Source organism: Hipposideros armiger, unplaced genomic scaffold (genome assembly GCF_001890085.2).
Source record: "Hipposideros armiger isolate ML-2016 unplaced genomic scaffold, ASM189008v1 scaffold_133, whole genome shotgun sequence".
Classification (NCBI taxonomy): Eukaryota; Metazoa; Chordata; class Mammalia; order Chiroptera; family Hipposideridae; genus Hipposideros; species Hipposideros armiger.
In genome coordinates, this window is record NW_017731483.1 from 2,926,041 (window position 1) to 2,946,394 (window position 20,354).

Sequence of the window (20,354 nt, forward strand, 5' to 3'; positions counted from 1 at the left end):
TTGAGCTGTTGTTCAGCATCTTAGCTGTGGAGGGCAGTGTCACTGGCCCTCATATATGGGATCCGAACCGGGGCCCTCTGGCGTCCCAAGCCAGCTCTTAACCATCGCACCACTCAGCCGGCCTACATGTGGTCTTTTAAATCACTGGAAAAACATATTTGGGGTTGTCAGGTTTGCAGGTGTGACTCCCCTCTGGTGCCACAGAATGGGGGGCTCCAGGGTCGACCCTGTCCCTGTACAGACGACCGAGGGAAGGAAGCACACCAGATTCCCTGACTCAGTCCCAGACCTTTCCCTCGCCCTTAGGCTGAGTGTGAAAGAGCAGCTAGCAGTACAGGTTCCACTCGCCACTGACAGGCCCGCACTGTTCCCTCCGACATGACAATTGTTTTTGTTCCACACCCCCTGCTTCCGCAGAACTCACCCTCTGTTGCTTGGGTGTTTCTGTGCATGCCTGGAAAAGAAATGGTAAGAGAACTCCAATTAGTCAGCCTCCTGGCTTCTAGACAGCTCCGGAAACCGAACTAGATAGAGCAGGCGGACGTGGGGCCTCCTGCCTGTGTCAAGTTAGGTTTGACTCTAGACTTTGTCTCTGAGCCACCCTCCTGCTGCCCCACGCTGCCACCACGGCCTCCGAGGGACACCTGAATTCAGGCATCTGTTGAAGCACCCTGCATAGGAAGGTCTTTCTCCAGCAAATGTTTTAACAGTTCCAATGGGAAGAGCTTCCCCTGTCTTCCCTTTGATGTGGTGCCTGGGAACTTGGCTGGGCCTCAGCTGTGTGTCTCATTAGGAACAGCCACCGCCACTCCCGTAGAGCTCCTCACCCAGCCCGTGGTGCTGGGTGTGCTTTTTCACACCTCAGACCTGACTGAAATAGATGCCCGTGCCTCCAGAAGACTAAAAACAAGACAGCCTGATAGAAAGAGATGCCAGGGAGCGTCTGGGAAGGGCAGGAGGAAGAGCCCTCATCCAGGAGTTAGAGGACCTGGGGCCTCGCCCCTGCTGCTTACTCCCCTTCCCCGGGCCTCAGTGTCCACGATTAGACGCCTGGTCACTGAGCCCTCCCCTGTGTGTTTCATAAGATCTGGTCCAGAGCAGGGCTCCCTTGTGGGGCCAAAGCAACAGCTAACATCTTAAGTTGTGGATCCAGAAATGGAAATAGTTCATAGTTGGTGTTGAAACCCATTTTCAACGCAGGGTTGGCCTGTCAGGTTTCAGGAAGTAGGCCTTTCACCAAAGGGGAATGATGGGCAGTCTGAGAGGAGGCGGGGTCTTGGAATGGTGTTCCGAGGAAGCCCTGATGGGGGCAACTGACATAACAACAACATTCCTGGAGTGTTTTCTGTGTACCAAGCACTCTTCTAAACACTAAACGTATACGAATTCATGTAATCCTCATAACTTCCTTCCGAGGTGGGTGCTGTGGTCCCCACCTCTAGAGATGAAGAAACTCGGGCACCCTGACCCACTCCCCGCTCCTGGAGCCAGGATTCAGACCCAAGCAGTCTGGTAGGATCAGTGTTTGCAGCCATCACACTGTGCTGTTGAACCTGTGGCTTACCTGGACTCACGGCTTTGCCTCCCCCTACGTGGCCGGTGCAGGGCCCTGTCAGTGGTGGGCGTGTCGTTCTAGTAATGCTCCCTTAGACTTCTACCTTTGAGTCTAGGTCATCTGCATCCCTGGCATCTCAGGCACGGGTCCAGGTGGCTTCGAAGCCATGTGGGAGAGGTCTGATGGCACAGCCGGGCAGGGCCTGGGAATGGAGGCCTGCGTGGGGCACATGTCCCTCACTGCGCTCTGCCACCCTGTGATTTGGGATCTGGTATGGATTCTCAGACAAGCCCAGCTGGGAAAATTAGAGGTGAGGGGCCTGCAGGCCAGCGTCTGTCATTTCTACCTGGGCTCCTGCACGTCTGTGCCAGCCTCTCCCTGCCCAGCTCCACCCCGCCCAGAGGTTCTAGGGCACCTCTCGTTGGTAGACACTTCTGAAGGTGCTGTCCTGAGGCATCACGGCCATTCAGTACCCGCTTCATCTGCGTCCAGCTTCGTCTTTCACGGCCCCCTGGACGGCCCTCCTTCTGCATGTATACCTCAGGCCTCCAGCCCCTGTACTCCATTAAACACCCATTTTGTGTGCCACGACCTCATGTCTGTATTCTTTAAGGCCCTCCAAGGTATCTCCCAGCTGAGTTGTAGTGTCACGTTTGCTCCCTGTTGAGGAACTTGAACCGTCTCTGACTATGTCAGGGGCTCCCTGAAGGCCAGGACTGTGTCTCATTCGTCTCTGCCCAGCTCTGGTGCTGGGCATTGAGCAGATGCCTGGCTGGGTGCGAGGACGGCTCAGTCCCCCAGGGGATGTGCACTGATTTCCCTGGCCTCCGTCTCCCGGAGAAGGAAGCCATGCCCTGCCCTCCTTCTTCCGTTCCTGAAAGGAAGGTAAAGAGGTAAAGAAAAAGTTTCTTTTCTGCTAGTCTTCATACTAGTAAAAGTATTTCCCATAAACACTTTTATGTATTTTTTCATTTACATATGTGTTTGCCTGCTTTCAAAACATAGATTTGAGGCTGTCGATAATAAAAGAAATGTGTATATTGATGCTATTATAATAGTAATCAAAATCCATGTAGAAGAATGGGTGAGTGAATCTACGCAGTATCTAAGCTAACATAGCTATTGAAATTATGCATTAAAATTAACTCTGAGCACCCTGGCAGCTAAAGCCAAAACAAACAAACAAACAAAACTGTAGGGGTGGAGAGGCATAGAGTTGGTGAATGCTGGAGTGAAGTGTAGCGTATAGTTCATTGCTCATGGACTTGGGGAACTCAAACCTTCGTCAGACCCATCCAGTAGGCCTCTGCTTTGCACCAAGCTCTGTCCTGGGCCCTCAGCTCAGGTACTCACTGGCTCAGTAACCACCTGGCCTTTGCCTCTCCATGGCCGCAGCCCTTGGTCAGCACACCTGCCTCATCCTCTGTGCTCTTGGTGAATGTGCCCAGGGTCCCTTCAATTCCTAATATTCTGATTCTAAAGAAAGTGCTCTCTCTCTCTCTCTCTTTTTCTCCTCCCCGCCACTTTTTTCCCTCCATATGTAGTTCCACTTGAAAAGCTTTCTACTCCAGAAGTCAACAGAAATCCCCACCTTGTCAGTTTAATGTTTCTGCTCCCTGCCTAACAGGCATGAAATCACAGCCTGCCACCCGATATTAAAGGTCATTTTCCATGAATTTATAGATGGTGATGTCCAGATAACTTGTGAGTTAAAGCATATGGTCACCAGCTCCGCTATTAAAGCCGTCTCTGGACCGACACAGATCGGTCTGGGTAATGAGGAGGATGGACCTGGTCATTAGGCAGGAGATGGTGACGCTGGCGAGCCAGCCTGGCGTGATAGCCCTTGACCTCCTGGGGCTCTTGGCAAACCTCTCCTGGGAAAGACACTCCCTAAATGGGCCTTTTCTCAGGGAAAGGCAGCTGCTTCTGAAATACACACTGCTCCTGTTAAGCCCAACCTGCTTAAAAATCACATTTACTTTTATGTGTTCCTGTCTTAATTACATTTTTTCTTTACTAGCGTCCTTATTCATTATTTAAAACAACTTTCAAAAATAGTTATGCAGTAATTCCTACCTCTGCACAGTAGTGGTTTATCTTCCTGGATCAGGCTCTCAGCCCCTAATTCAAGTGTATCTGTACTTACAACATTGCTGTCATCAGAGTTTAGATATTACGGGCAAAGTGTGTGATGCCGATACTCAGCAGTTGTTAAGCGAGGAGTAGAATGCCCTTTGGGGAATTTCCCACATTGTCCAGGGCTTATTTGGAAAGCCCACACTATACGATTTGCTCTCAACACATAAAGAATCTTGTATTTTACTTTTTAACTTAGCATAATTCCATGCACGCTTTTCCATGTAGCTACATAACCTTCAGATTTATCATTTTAATGACTGCTTAATATTCCATCCAGTTAGCATGCCATAATTTACTTAACTGTTCCCTATTGTTGGGGCCTTAATGAAAATCTGAATTCACCATGTAATTCGGGGGGAAGCTCGTTTTAATGATTACCATTATAACATCCCCTGCCCTAACTGCATGCCATTACTAACCCAGCTTTGTAAGGCACAGATGCTCCTGGAACAATAAATCCCGTGTAAGAGGTATACGCACGAGGCCCTCTGATTTACTAGCTAATCTCGCTGCACCTGTTTTCCTTTTAGGCTGGTGTTTATGTAGAATAGCCATCTCTTCTGAGTATTGTGTACTACTAAACTATATGCATTTGGCATATTGGTCCAGGTACTTTATCACTGTAGGTGGGGTCATTCATCAATTAACTGGAATTTGGGGTACTCCTGATTATTGGGGGCCCATAGAAGTGCATTTGTGAATTGCTTTGTGGTGATCAAAATTAAGTGGTGATTTGCATGCAAAGTGCTTTGTAGAGTAACCAGTAGTGGTTGCTGGTCCTGCTTGTGAAATAGGATTAAGAGGAACATGATTTTCCTAGGTCAGTGCCTATCAGCTGCTTTCCCAGGATCCTCAGCCCTTGGAATTCTCCAAAGACAGGCGTCAAGACTGCACTTCTTAGAACCAGGGCAAGAGTGATGCGGATGACAAGGGCTAGACAAAGCAGATGAGATAGTTTGGTAGATTTAGTGCTTTACAGAGGTGTCTCCAGTGCTTTACAGTTGGTCTTCACTTTAAAGTGACCAAGTCCTATTTTGTAAAGCTCTTTTTTCCTATTCCTTTCCCCATAAAAAGAGATATATCATTGTCAAAACTAATAAGTGATCCCAGTTTACTCACGGGACCCAATAAAGCGTGTTTTGCTGCAGTATGGGACATTGCAAAGGAGACAGGATTTTAAGTGGCCTGAGAACCACATAGGGAAAAGGGTTTTTTTCCTTTTCTTTCTCTTTCTAAAACGAGAAAGTTATTCTTATTTGCCAAAGAAGGTATCCCCGTTGGCTGCCGGGGTCCCCCACACCTCTCCCGTATGTTTGCTCATCTCCTTTTCAGCAGAGGGAAAGCAAGCATCGGGCCAGCCTCCCAGTGGGCAGTGGTACCTACTTGGTCTCGGCGTCATTCTTTTTATGTTTATCAACTCTTTGAATAATGGCTTGCATGGGATGGGGATATAAAGTTTACTTTTTAAATGATTTTATTTTCTTTGACAAACGCGAGACAACATAAATTAAAATGGTAAATAATAAGCCAGTTGGCACTCAAAAACAGTAAACTCAAGAAATCAGCATTTGACTGAATGAAGTTTGGGCAATACTACCATAACGTAATTTAATGTCAGCACTGGCGACCACTGGCACAGCCTCCGTTGGCTTCTGTTGTGTGAGGGCGTGTGCATGAGGGAGGATATTTGTCGTGCCCGTGAGCTGGCCTTGGATCATGAAGCCTCATCTGAGAGCAGTGTTCTTGCTCAGAAGGGCTGGCGTCACTCGTGTGTTCTGTCAGCTGCTCTTCAAGGCTTAGAACTCCAGCGGGCTGCTACCGTATCTTTATGCCATTGGAACTCTAATTTGGAGAATGCCCCAAGGGTCCTCAAGAGACAGCTTGCTCTCACCACCCGCTCCGCCACTCTCTCACCGCCTTGGGCCCAGTACTCCTAAAAATGGACAGTGAATACTCGTAGACATACCATGGGACATTATTTAGCCTTAAAATGACATGAAATTCTGACATATGCTACAATGTGGAAGAACCTTAAAAACATTGTGCTAAGTGAAATATGCCTGTCACAGAAGGACAAATAATTGTATGATTTTTTCCCCCTTATATGAAGTAACTAGGGTATCAAATTCATAGGGACAGAAATAGAATGGTGTTTGCCAGGAGCTGGGACAGGGAGAAATGGGGAGTTAGTATTTAAAGGGTATAAAGTTTCAGCTTGGGAAGATGACAGAGTTCTGGAGAGGGATGGTGTGATGGTGGCCCAGCAGTGTGAAGATACTTAAGGCCACTGAACTGTACATTTGAAATGGTCAAAATGGCAAATGTCTATATTTTTCCACAGTAAAACAAGAAAGTGGGCAGTGAGCAGGTTCTCTCCAGCCCCACTGCCTTGGCCTGCCCTTGCTCTGCCACGAGGAATCCTGTTTCCACGTGTCAGAGCTGTCGGTTCAAATGTCATCTCTCTCCTTCTGCCTCATCCCTCACAGGCCCCTCACAGATCTTGCACTGAGCCCCTTTGCCCAGAGTATTATGGTGATTTAGGTTGTTGTATCTCTTCTGGAAACGGGGGACTTCCTGAGAGCAGCCTCTACGGCGAACCCTCTCTTGTCTCCCCATGTGGGCCCTGCACACAGTGGGTGTTTCTGATCAAAGCAAGTAAAGTGTCCCTGTTTGACTCAGAAACGCTCGATGGTAGCATCCTAGCATCCATCTTTCAGCCACCGCTGGCCTCTCGGGAATAAGCAGCAGCTAAAATGGATGTCCTTTGTGTGGGGCCTCGTCTAGACGGGAGGCCGCCCCTCGGCCCACACCGGAGCCAGCCCTTGGCATTCTCTCCAGAAGATTAAGGGCTTTCCTTCCTTATTCAGAAGTGGAACTGGACATCTGCTCTCACGTCCCTCAGATGTGCTCAGTGTGTTAGAAGACAGGCCAGCTTCAGGGGAGATAGACATGCTGGGAAGGGTCACGTCTGGAGCTTTATAGGGAAGAAAATGGTAACCCCGGGCCCTCTGGGGAGGCTTGTTAGGTCTTTGAAAATGAACATGCAAACTGGGTGAAAATTTGAGAATCCTTGGGCCCAATCTCCTCGTTATTCAGATGAGAAATGTAAGTCTAGAGGATGGGGCACAACCCTAGTGGAGAAGATGCCGCTCATCTGTAAAGCGAGGGGGTGAGAGCTCTGTCTGCCCTGGGGTGGTGTCAGAACACACCTGCATGTCACATGCACATCAGGGCCCTGCCCTTCAGACCGCGATGAACAAGCCGATGGCGGCAGTGAGCCTTCTGGCTCTCTCATCAGGTCCAGGAGCCTGAGGTCCTTGTGAAGAAACCTTGCCTGATGAAAGCAGAGATGCTTTCTTCAAGGGGTGGGAGGAACAGTTAAACACAGAAGTGGGGGGGGGCGGCTGTTCCTATGCAGCCCTCACCTCCGTGGCTGGCAGCTATGAACTCCTGTGGGTGTCACCTGGCGGATCCCAGGTGAAGACGTGTGTGTTGCACATCCATTCCATCTCTGCATCCTTCCTTTTTGCCTACAGAATTTCAGAGGCAGGAAAGCGTCCGGTCCCAGCACAAAGGCATTCAGTTATATGACACCCCTTACGAACCCGAGGGCCAGAGCGTCGACTCAGACTCAGAGAGTGCGGTCAGCCCCCGACTGCGGGAGAGCAAGCTGCCCCAGGATGACGACAGGCCCGCCGATGAGTATGACCAGCCATGGGAGTGGAACCGCGTCACCATCCCAGCTCTGGCAGGTAAGAAGCCAGTGGCCCTGCTCAGAGGTGGCCGCTGACCCGCACTCGACACTCACCAGTGGTAAAGGGAGTCAGTGCACTGGTCCCTGCTTGCTCAGGTTTACCACAGGGCTTTGTCTGAAAATCTAGTTGAGCTGTACTCTCTTCTAATACAGCTGAACCTCCAAGAGGTGTTGAGGGTCCTCGAGGGAAGGGAGGCCAGCCCAGAGGGAAATCCTGGGTCTCAGTTCTAGCCTCCCCAATCTCTAAAGACGGCCCAGCTAATCTCATTGTCTGACTCTGTCTTGGTCCTGATGGTAATGCTTTAGCTCACTGAAGCCAAGATTTCCGAAGGAACTTTCTTAGAAACTAAAGGAAAACCAATCTGCAGAGTGGCTCCTATTGGGCCTGAGGGAGCCCGGTGCTTCCATCTAGTTGTACAACTGTGCTAGGCCTGCATGCCTCCTATCTCAGCTTTAGCGTAAATCTGCTCAGAGCATAGGCCATGGGCACAACCTAACCTCAGGGCCTGGCCCTCCCCCCAGCCAAGAGCCCCTCGAATGACTCAGGTGGCTCCCTTCCACCCCACTCTGAGACTGGTTTTCTAGAATCCAGGAATCCATCACAGTACTGAAATTCCTCTCTCACGGCCTTTTGGAAAGCAGCCTGCCACATGCATCACAGGTCTTAAGCTTACGTTCACACCTTTTGATTCTCATTCCAGTCCTTGGGATTCATGCCAAGGTTATGATCTAAAATTCAGAAAATTTTTCTGAATCATAAAAGATGGGGAACAGCCTGAATGTCCAGCACGTAGCTACTAACTGGAATATTGTGCAGCCACTAAAAAGCGACATTGACAAAATTTATAACAACCTAGGGAAATGCGTATGGTTAATGTTAAGAGGTGAAAAGCCAGATGCAAAAAACTTATGTGTCTGAGAGTTTAGACCTGTGAAAAATGAGACGTCGAGTGAGTAACTGAACTCTTGCCACATTAAAGATCACACAGGGATGGTTTTTATTTTTAATTTGTTGAAGATTCATTTTGCGTGAAATGTCCCTTTTTCATGCACAACTAGACCTTCCTCTCTTCCTTTCTAGCCCCAACAGTGAGGCCTCTGCCCTACCCCCATCCTGATCCCCTCAATTGATGTTCTTGCCATTCCAGCACATACTACTCACAGTTTCCTGGATGTAGTACACTGCAAATCCCATTCCTGCTGCCTAATATGCCTTTCCCTGCCTCATCCTATCTGGAAAAATCCTGTGCCTCCTTGGGGCCCCGCTCAAACGTCACCATCTTTGTGAGCCCTTCCTGGTACTCAGCCACGCATCCCATGGGCTTCCTTTCTGCCTTCCTGGGCCTGTTGAGCTTCTGGCACTCATCCTTGGTGAGACTTTCTCTCACCGGGCAAAGTTCGTTGTAAAGGTGCTAGTCTCAGGCTGGCCGAGTGGTGCGTTGGTTAAGAGTTGGCTTGGTTAAGCAGGGCCCTGGTTTGGGTTCCACATGAGGGCCAGTGATGTTGCGCCCTCTACAGCTAAGATGGTGAACAACAGCTCGACCTGGAGCTGGGCTGCCGTGAGTCGCCAGTCAATGGCCGTCGAGCAACTGCCTCGCCTGGGAAGAGATAATACCAGTGATAATACCAACATGGGCAGTGAGGTGACATCCTCCACAACTAGACTGAAGAACAAAAGGACAGCAACTTGTCTGTTCCCCTTCCCCAACACTCTTCCCCTCCCCCAATTCCCCAATAAAATCTTTAAAAATAATAATAATAAAAATAAAGGTGCTGTTCTCACCTACCAGGCTGTGAGTGCTTGTCCCAGAGCCAGAGACAAGGGTAGTCATGTGGCTGAAGGTCTTTGGTCACCCCCGGTCTGGCCCATGCATTTCACAGCCTCCTCGCTTCCCTTGGCACAAGGGAAATCCAAAGACTGTCCCTGTCCCCTAGCATGGCTGATAAGGGGCTGTGCTCCTCCTGGATGTGAGAGCAGCCAGAACGGAGCCATTGCTGTCTGAGAACTTGCTCTTTGCAAACACCAGTTTGATTAAAGGGCTCAAGGGGCTCATGTGACAACTCTCCCAGACAGTAAGGGCCCATGGCATGAGACAGCACTGCAGACAGGTGTGGGGTCTCACCCTGTCCTGGGTTGAGCCCCTGCAGGTAATTCAAGGGCTGTGCTACTTTTGATGCTCTAGCCTAGCCTGGTGTCTTTTTGCTCAAAATGTGGTCCCTGAACTAGCAGCACCACATCACCTGGGAGCTGGTGAAAAAATGCCAGTCTCAGACCTACAGTCAGAATCTGTTTTAACAAGACCCCCCCCCCAGGTGATTCGCGTGCGCATTAAAGGGAAAAGCACTTACCACACTGGACATCAACTTTTCAGAAGGCTCTCAGGCCAGAACTTGTCCACTTCTGGCCAGAGGTGGTTGTAGAACTTCGGTACTTTAAATTTTTCACAAAGGATCACAAGGTCTCAGATAGAACTGCCTCTGAGGAAGTTTTTGAGCCACAAGTATCCATTCTGGACCAGGTTTTATGGTGCTGAGCTGCTATTAGAAGTGTTGTTATAGGTCGATGCCTTAGGCTGCCAATAGAAGACAGACTCAGAATCATGTCCCCGTCTGTGTCTCGTCAAGTGGTTTATCTGTGTGTTCTGCTCTGGAGTGTGTACCGGTTGTGCTTTTCCCAACAAGCTTTTGGCTCGGTTCTGATTTCAGGGACGTAGAAGGAAGCTGTTTCACTTGGGCTGGAGAGATGCTGTGAGCAGGGACCTTGGTCATGACCGGGTCCCTCCCCATGTCTGAGAACAGAGGCTGCCGGGTGCAGTGTTGGTAGGTGAGGAGCACCCTCCTATTTTCAGCCCATAGTGGAGATGGAGTGAGAGATGAATGGGCCGCCTGTCAGATAATGAAGAGTCGCAGCAGCTCAATTGGCTTGATTGCTAAAGTGCTGCCACAGTCCCATTTGTACACCCAGAAGTGTGTCTGCTCAAGAATGAAGGATAATGTTCCCGCCTGAGTGAATAGTGTGTGTATGTGTGTGTGTGCATGTGTGTGTGCACACACTTCCTTTAGCAAGTCATTAGTGCTTCACTAGGCCCTGTGCTCCTTGTTATCGTTCCTGTTCGAAGTGCCCACACAGCTCTTCTGGGAGCTCTGCGATGGGTCTTGGGAGCCTGGGGTGCAGGATCTGTAGCTGAGGAACATCTGTGTAGGATCAAGCTGTCTGGGCAAAATCATTACCATCTCTTTCCAGCCCTTACATTCTTTGATTCTGTGTGTTTAGCCTGGATGAGGAAACCTGGGCAGGGAACCTGGTTAGTGTTTTCAGATTTCCAGAGGGTGCGGAGTATGGGAGGACCCCCCACAAAGGGCAGAGCTGGGCCCACCAAGGAGGAATCTTAGGGATTTAGGGCCCAGGTGCATCGTAAGAATTTCAGTTATACCTGAAAATGTATAATGGGCTTCCTCTCACTGGGAACTTGCAAGCAGAAGCTCACTCAGCTGAGGCCGAGTTGATGTGAGAGGGCTTTGCCAGCTGTGGGAGGCTGGCCTGTGGTCACCCCCAGGGACCCTGCCACACTGCATCCGTCAGCACCCCAGCATGCTGGTCAGAGACCCCAAGAAGGAAAGCCCTCTGAATTAGCTCCAGGGTTCAATCTAGGAAGCAAACGTGTTTTCTGCCTTTCAAAGTGCTGTCCTGCATTGCATCCATAAAAAGAGGCACTTCTCAAAGGGGAGCCTTGGCGTTCTCTACCAAGGTAGCCCTTCTGGGCCAGTGGCTCCAGACCAGCCTTTATGGAAGTCAGACCTTTCCCATCTCAGCCAGGCTCCAGGAGCTGAAGCCTCAAGAAGGCTCAATTATCGCTTCCCGGTTGTCAGTGAGAACAGCTATTGCAGGGTGTAGGGTGGTTGTAGCTTCTTAGAATAAAGTCTTCCTGTCTCAGAAGTCTGTGGCCAGGGGAGTGAGAAATACCACAAGCTCTCCAGAAATCCCGGGGCCTTCGCTGCCTGCCCTCCTCCCTGGAAGGTGACTGTGGCCTCAGCCAAAACCCCCACCCCTACTTCCAGCCCCACCCCACCCCCGACCAGCCCAGTGGGTCCCATCGGTGGATCCTAGCCCCCAGGACAGATGCCTGGTCCGGTTTCATCACCAGCGGCAGGAAACCGGCTGTATCCCTGCCATCCACAGAGAGGTGGTGTGGCTTCCATCAAGCTGTCAGCCCCCGTTCCCACCCGGCAGACACCTGCCTCCAGAATTGGCTGGACTCAGTTCCTAGCCTGCTTTGACTTACCCTCTGGGAGTCTTTATAGCAACAAATTGTGAGGCCACCAGGTGGGTCTAGAAATGGCCTTCCTGCCCAGCCCGCAGCACCCAGATGCAACTCAGGGCTCACACAAGGGCTCTCTGGAGCTCCCTGCCCAGCGTGGGGCAGAAGCAGCAGCCTGGGGTAACTCCACACTGTCCCGGGGCAGCGCTGGTTCGAGTAGAGGGTCTGAGCAGCCCCTGGGATTTGTAGTATAGATCATCAGATGGGCAAATGGAGCCTGCACAGGAGGGGACCACACAGGGAGGGACAGAGGAGCCGGGTGGATAGGAGCAGGCCCAGGCTCGGAGTGGCACGGATTTGGTGTCTCCACATCTCTGAGTGGCCACAGGAAGGATAGCATCTGCCCTGGAAGCATCTGTTTTCTCCCTCACCTGGGACATGTCCCCACTGCAGATGGTCCTGGTGAGGCTTTACGGGCACCGTGTTAGGAAAGTGCTGGCATTTACTGAGCACTGTCTGTGTGCATTATCTCATTCAGTCCTCACAGCCACCCTTGAGGAGAGTAGTTCCTCCTTTTATAGATGAGGAAACTGAGGTCCAAAGAGAAGAAATAACTTGCCCAAGGACCCATGGCTAGTCAGTCACAGAGGCTGGATTTGAACCTACGAAGTCCAGCTCCAGAGTGTAAGTTCTCACCCAGTTGATGCCTGGGCTCCCTGCTGCAATCCAAGACGCTGCATAAAACATGGTGGAGCCGTCTCCCTCCCAGAGTTCACGGGAAATGTCACATGCCTTTCGTCACCCTTGCACCAATTTCTTCCTGTGTCTAAGCTGGTAGGATATGACACTGGGGTGTATGTTCCCACTTAGAATGGTTCCAGTTGAGGATTCTAGAGGTTTGAGCCTGCATGGGCGTGACGAGAGCCGTCCCACGATTTGGTCATGCCCTGCCACCGCTCGGCACAGGGAGAGGCCCTCATACATGGCACCCCACTCCCTTGTCCAGCTGGGCAAACAGGCCCCAAGCCGGGAAGGGAACTGCTGGAGACCTCTAGCAGAGCTGTTCAGGCCATACATGGAGGATCGATCAACATTTCCTTTTAATCCAGCGAGTGAGTTAAAAGCTGCATCCATAATGATTGATTTGCCATTGCCTCTGAGAAGCTAGTGGTCAGAGTGCTTGCTCAGGGAGCCGGGCAGCAGAAGAATGTGTGAAGGGCACCCCCGAGATCATGTAGAGAAACAGTCATTTTATTTTCAACTCACCGTCAGGCGTGTCTCTCTCGCAGCTACTTTTCAGGCTATGTCCTGAGTTCAGCCCGCGACAGGTCTGCCTCCCAGCAAAGATAGAAGACAGATCTATGACTCGGTGCTGAGCAGTTGTTTGGGGGTACTTGTCTGTCTTCCCCGCCAGCTCCTTGCCAGGTTTCTCTGCCCTAGAAAGCTGAGGACAGGGTCTTGCATGTCAGGAGCCAGTGGAACAGTAGTAGAAGGAGTCAGATAATCCCAAGTTCACATGCCAGCACCACCACTCACCAGCTGTGTGACCTCAGACAGGTTCTTCGGGCTTCCTGAGCCTTAGTTTTCCCATCTGTAAAATGGGGCTGGTCACAGCCCTTGCCACACTGAGTGTCTGTGATGATCAAGGGAAAATATCTGGATGAAAGGCCTTTGCAAGCCCTGTTGGGTCATGCGTGAGAGATTGGTTATTGGTGTTCAGGGAAGGCTTGCTGCATTAAATAAAATTTAATATTAAAACAGTACTACTGCATAAAGAGGTACTTAGAGGGCACAGAGGACTCATTTGCAAAACTCATTCCATTTACGCCTGGCAGTGAGATACATGGATGGTGTGGAAAGCAACACTTCTGTTGGAAATTCTAAATCTCAATTCCAGCAATAGAGTTCTAACCATAAGCTACCTGTGCCTTCCATTCTTTATTCACTGATCAGTGTGAGAGGGTCCCCACTGTCTTTCTCCCTTCTGTCCCTCTCCCCATTCTACCTGTGACGCATCTGTGGATTGGTTGGTTGCCCAGAGCGTGTGTCGCAGTCACCTGGAGGAAGTACTAAACTAATTGCTGGGTTCCAACCCCAGAGTTTCTGATTCAGTAAGTTTTGGAGATGAGGCATGAGAATTTGGGATTCTAACAAGATCCCAGGTGTTGCTGATGCTGCTGATCTGGGACCTCACTTTAAAAATCTAGAACATACTCAGTACATACTGTTAGGTTCTGGGGTCAGGGTGGAGTTAGGAAGGGGAGATCACAGCTTGGCTTGGCTGGTTGGCTGGTATCAATGCCACCTCCTCCAGGAAGCCTTCCCTGACTTGACCAGTCTCTTCCTCATCTCATTCCAGATTGGGCTGAGACTCCTCTGTGCCCCTACCACATCCTGTATGGGTGTGCATTGTTTATTCTGGAACGCCGGTTACACACTTGTCACTGTCAACTTGGGGGGCGCTAATGCTGTGTCGGTCACCCCTTAACTAGGCACCCTCTTGAATGTTGACACTTTCCCAGCCTCATCAAGTGAGGCTAAAAGGGCAGAGAAAAGGAAAGAAGTTCTCAGGTATGTCTATTTCCTAAACAGTTGTGAGTCATCTCTGAGCCAGCTCAGTTGGCTAATTTAAAATAATCCTATTAAGGCAAGGGAAATTATCACTTACTGAGCGTCAGTTATAAAGCTGGCATGGATTAACCCTAGGAAGCCCTGCAAGGTGGGTGTGGTTTCATTGTCATCACACAGATTACAAGACCAGGCTTACCACTGAGGGTGAGCAGCTTGGCACACCCCCCCATCCCCCCACAGCTAATGAAATTGGTTCTCTGACCACAGAGCCTTTGCTCATTCCACTGCTGCACTGACACCTCGAGTGTGGAAACTGCACTGACACCTCGAGTGTGGAAAGGTCTGAACATTCCTTTTACCTGGTGCTGGTGCGAGGTGACTTGGGTTGTTGAGGCAAAAGCAGTTGTGCCCACTCCGTGCTGACCTCGTGACTTGTCACTGTCACACGCAAATGCTTCAAAGCTGGTAGCACTGATGTTGTGTGTGTCAGACACTGCTCCAGGCTTGCTGTTCCCACCGAGCCCTATGACTTATACTCTCCCATTCAGAATAAACAGGCTCCACAGAGGGTTCCTCTGCAGGAGGTTCCTGGGGGAGCCGTAGACCTGCCAGCATCACCTTGTACACCCAGCACAGACCACCTCCTCCCCACCATTGGCCCTTCCTGGGCTTCCATGATGCTGCTTGCCTCCCGCGCAGCTTCCCAGAATGCCTTGGGCCTGCGAGGAAATTAACAATTGTGTTTGTACCGGGAGCTTTTTGCTATGTACTAATGAGTAACAGTTGTAATTAATATTTAACACGTGTGAACAGCAGGTCTGCAGAGAAAAGGGGGGTTTAAATGAGAGAACCAGGATCACTTGTTTCCTTTGGCTAATATGTTACTGAGGGACAGGTTTTTCCAGTTGGCTTTTCTGTTTGACATATGAATGAATTCATTTAGGAACCTGAAAAAAAAAAAAAAAGAAAAAACACTAGCGTTTAATAGCTTTGATTCATCTGCTAATTATATTGATGGATAGAAATGTTCCTTTAAGTGCCTTTGTCTCCTGTGTGGAAAAAAACCCAAAGGTTTGATAGACTCTTTGCTCTTCTATTTGACAAGTCGGTGATCTTCATATGGGTAGATTTTTAAATTCCACGAGGTCAGAGACTCTGCCCGCCTTGTTTACACCTGGGTCCCCACCTAGATCAGTGCCTGGCACAAACATAATGAACATGCAGATATTTGTTAAATGACTGAATAAATCAGGTCTCAGAGGAACCAACTCCAAGTTCTCCTTAGGATGCTACCGTATGTACCTAACCATGCAGCCTGCCCACACGAAGGTGGTTCGTTTTCATGTCATTCTTTCATGTTGTCTACGTGTCTTCTCTCCAAATGAGGCTGAGGGACCTGCACTTGGAGGGACAGTTTTGAATAGCTATTGACTGCTGTGGTGGCCGCCTCTGGTCCAAACTCCCAGGGAGAAGAAGCTGAGAGTGTGTCCCTGCCTACGTGAGGATTGCCCACGCACCTGGATGCCACATTGGGGATGGGAAGACTGGTGTGCCAGGGGGTGGCAGGCAGTCCCCTGGGAGCCATGCGTCTAGCTTGTCTCCTCCACCTCTCCTGCCTTCCCTCACTGCCCTCTGTGGAGGGGCAACAGCAGAAAGATAAACAGCTGGGCTGGGGCTTTGGGGCTCCTAGACAGGGAGAACTGTTTCCACAGATGCCCAGCCTGCTCTCGGCAGGCCCTCTGATGCTTGTGGGTAGGGGCAGAGCCCCTTTCCCAGGCCTAGGATTCTGAGTCAGTGTCTGTGGGTGACTGCAGATGGAAGTATCAGGAAACGCTGAATCAGAAGTGAGCAGGCCATCTCCATGTGACAGGCGAGCCCGGCCAAGAGCTAGCAGAGTGCACACGATTTCAAGTGCCAGGGCGGGGGGGTCTGGATTTAAAGCCTTGTGTTGCTGCTTGCTAGCTGGATGACCTGAGCAAGTTGCCCCTGTTTCTTCATCTGTAAAGTGGGTGACAATGGTGCCAAGAGTTGGAGGCACAGTGAGCTTTCAGTGGATGCTGGCTTTTGGTGTCACTGTCATTACTACTGTAGTTTTGAGCATGTGTTGTGGTATAGATAGGATTTGTGCTGAACTCTTTAGAGGCCTCTGGATTCAGAAGACCTGGGTTCAAGTCCAAGTCCAGCTGTTAATTTGAAGTAAGTGAGTCCCTTTTCCAGCCCTCCATTTCTCATCTGTAAAATGAGTTATGATGGTAGAGATGGCTTGCTTCTGCAGCTGTAAAAGCCTCTGTGTGGGTCATTTTATCATTTTCATCGGGATTCTTCCTTACATTTCCTGCAGCCAAGCAGCAGTCCTTGGGAGGGGGTCTTTGTACCAGGCAGTGGTATCCGTGTTTCCTTTGGGGGGTTGCAGAATAAGAGGAGGAAGACATGCCTCCTTGTGCCAGGCCCGCCTTCCCCAGCCCAGACTTGGCCGCACTTGCAAGCACCGCGTTCTTGGAACCCAGGTGGTGTCCCAGCGCCTGCCTCAGCCTTCCCGATACCCTGCTTTGTAGAGAGTTGCCGCTGCCTCCCCACACAATGAGGACCTCTGTTCTTGGGCACCGCCCACAAGATGTGACAGCATGGTGCCCTGGGGCTTGCATGTGTCTGCGAGGTGAACACAGAGGCCTCTTGTTGGTGATCCTGGAAATGCAATCCAAACATTTGCTGAGCCATGCGTTGTCTTACAACCTCCTGGAGGTACAGCTTTCTCTCGCAGGGCAGGTGGGGGAGAGGAAACTGAGGCCCACTCTTGAACTGGAGGGGAAAAGAGGGACGTCATCTCTCTGGGACTTCGTTTCTCCATCTGCACAATGGGGTTTCTAATACTGATCCCGCTGTGAGGAGCAGATGAGAAGATGTAGAATGTACGTGTAGAAAGCCGAAGCAGTAGAGGACCCTTGTCATGGGGACAGAGCTTTAGTCAACTGCAAGTGTTTATGCATCGTCATGGAAGTTTATGGCGTTTCCATAGACTCCAGAGGTCATGTGGTCCAGCTCACGCCCAGACCAATGTATGGCCTCCCTCGTTGCCCCGTCTTGGGGACTCGCACATGCTCCTTCTGTGCTGCTCTGCCCCTGCCCTCTCCTCTCCCCACTGTTCCACACGCACAAATACACCACAGTCACCGCCTGGCTGTCAGCAGCGTGGAGGAATTGGCACCAAGGACTGTGCAGAAGGGGTGCCTTAGGCACCTTCATTCTGTTCTCTGTGCCCTTGTGTTTTCAGAGTAATAGGACATCCGTGAACAAACACAGGCCTGGAACACTGTCCAGGCTCGTCCCGTCAGCCCCATGTGGTTTACAGACATGGCGCATATTCACTTCCGCCTGATCCGCAGCAGGCCTAAAGAAGCCTCTTCAGCGGACCGAGAGCTCCTTACAAGTCGCTCCATGCACAGTGTCTTGTTCTCAGTCATTCTAATCCTTGTTCCCTCTGCTTAAGGGACTCTGTCCTGTACTGGAGAACGGGAAGCGTTGGAGACTCCAGACCAGCCAGAAAGAAGCAGCCACTGAACCTGGAGCACATTGCAGGCCTCACCTGGGGCCCAAGGTCCCCAGACCCCCTTTGCTCCTGTCTAGTTCTCTTTGAATGGCCCCTGTCCTCACAGACCACATCCATACCCTTGGTCACCAAAGAGGACTGGAGGGATTTGGGCAGACTGAGGACTCCTCTCTCTCTGCCCCTCCCCAGGGAAAGGCACTCCTGAGGCACCCCCAGGTGAGGGAAGGGCCCTCTCACCTGCCCTAGCGAAAAAGTCTGGTGGTGCTGGTAACTGGGCCACCTCTCTCACTGCCACTGGGTTCTGGTCCTGCACATCTGAGTCCCCCCTCCATCCGCCAGAACTCTGACTTCCATTTGTAGTTGCCTATAGGTGGAATTAATTGGGCTCTGTCATTCTGACGACTCTGCAGGAGTGGCATATTTTTTCTCTAAATGCAGTTATTCTTTTGAGGGCTTGTGTCTTCCTTTATCTTTTACAGAAAATTACTAAATTAAAAGAATTGCCATTTTAAATTGCAGATTAAGAAGAAACTTAATTAGAAGGAATGAAGGTAGCTGTATTTAGAGCTTTTGTTTGCAATGTTTTTTTTCTTTTGCTGCTGAATTGCTTCACTTGGAGTTTGTATGTTTTTATTTTAGGTGAAATGATTTGCCTAATTAAGACTGTCATTCATCACCACCTGTTCTGTAAAATATATGGCTATATTATTAAGCTTGCAAGCGAATGTATAAATTAATTCAGTACAGAATTACAGTAAGACCTTAGTAGGTTTTACCCAATTTATCTGGTATGAAAAACTGATTTTTTTCCCCACTAAAGTGAGACAGCAGCTTATTAAGTTTCTTCATTCGTCTTTTGTTGAGCACTTGTCATGTTGTAGGCATGTGGTAGGCTTGGGGGGTAATGGGCAAATATGGTACAGCCCCTTCCTTTGAGGGGTCCGTGGGGAGCCAGACAAGGAAACTGGCGATCAGGGTACCATACATAGCTTGAGATCAAGATGAATTTGGGGAGGGAGTGAGGTCAGGGAAGGCTTCCTGGAAGAGGTGACCTCTGAAGGACAAGGGGAGTCAGGCGGAAAGGTTGGTAGAGGAGGGTGGGAGTCATGGTGATTCAGACAGAGCCTGGAAGGAGGCCTGGTGAGAGCTGAGATCGGACAGTTAGCCAGTCTTTGGTTGTTCTGAAGAGCGTGGGTTTCTTTCCAGTTGGTGTTCCATGTTCCATGCCTCTCTTCTCACCTTGTGTGCCAGGAGATAGGTAGTGGGAATGTATATCAGCAGAAATCTTTACATTCTGATTTTAGCCAATGGAGCTGTGAAGATGCCTTACAATTCGTCTGGTCTCTCCCTGTCCTCTACCTGTGGTGAAACTAAGCCTAGAACCTCATCGCCCACCTTGCCCCTCCCTACACCACGCCACTTAGCTAGCTGCCTCCTCTCCATTCCTGACGACCAGAAAGCGAGCAGAGGGAGGCGTTGTAGAGAAGGGCAGCTTGGTCCCTTGCTCCCTGCCCCCATCTCCTGTTGTGCCAATCTCCCATCTCAATGGGGCATCACACAGGGCTCTTCCCTGACTCACCCCACAGTCAGTCTCAAGTCCTGTTGGCATCACCTCCGACATCCCTCCCATCATTGAGGGAGCTGGCCTCCACCACCTTCTCTAGCTGCCTCCAGGGGTTGCCCCACACTCACCTTCCCTCAGCAGTCAAAGGTCTCTAAAACCCAATGTGAGAATGGCATTTCTTGATTCAACCCATCCACAGGATCAAGTGCCAGCTCTTTAGAAAGGGGCTCTCTGAATGGGTTCTTACCTGCCTGCCTGATGCCAGTGTTCGCCCCTGCCCACGGTCAGCCATCCAGGGCTCTGCAAGGTAGGTGGCTCCGATCAGAACCTGCTTTACCTCTTCCTTACCCTCCTCCCCCAAAACATATACCCCATTTGATCAGTTGCCATGAGGACAGGTGGTTCAGTGAGAGCTCTGGTGGGAGAGCCAGGCTGCTGGGAAGCCAGGGCGGGACCTCTGGTACCATGTGTGCCAGATCCCCAGCTCTGGGCTTCGTCTCCTCACCATCCCTGTGAAAGCCCAGCTCATTAGCCAGATCAAAGAGGACTTTCTTAGACATCCAACCCTGGGAGCTGTTCCTAAGGAGGGCTTGAGGTCATGCTGTCTTGTTTGTCTGTCCCTATGGTTGGACACAGGACAGGACTGTAGCCAGAGAGGAGTCCCCAGCAGTCCTTGCTGTGTCCCCACTCCACACTGCTAGTCCCAGCATCCCAGGTGTGGGCATATTAGAGTTTTCTGTGCGTCTCTCCCTCCTGGATAATGCCAGCCCCATCCTTCCAGCACTGAAGCCAAAAGCCTGTAACCTTGATCCTCTGTCTCTCACACTCTACTTTGAATACGAGGACAAGTCCTGCTATCTCTGCCTGCAGAACGCAGCCAGAATCTGACCACTCACTGTCCCTTCTGTGCACATCTCCAATGCTTGCCCGTTCGCAGTAGATTGCTCATTGCGCACTTGCGC

At 50.5% G+C, this 20,354-nt stretch overlaps 1 protein-coding gene across 2 annotated transcripts in view; it reads left to right on the plus strand.

The window, feature by feature from the left end:
• SHB (SH2 domain containing adaptor protein B) overlaps positions 1–20,354 on the plus strand; it is a 137,703-nt gene that overhangs the window by 84,948 nt on the left and 32,401 nt on the right. The window contains exons 3-4 of one of the 2 annotated variants that reach the window (XM_019649535.1): positions 7,234–7,449; positions 19,592–19,699. In XM_019649535.1, the coding sequence (XP_019505080.1) occupies positions 7,234–7,449; positions 19,592–19,699 (324 nt within the window). The remainder of the gene's footprint in view (positions 1–7,233; positions 7,450–19,591; positions 19,700–20,354) is intronic. The other variant, XM_019649534.1, reaches the window with a different exon arrangement.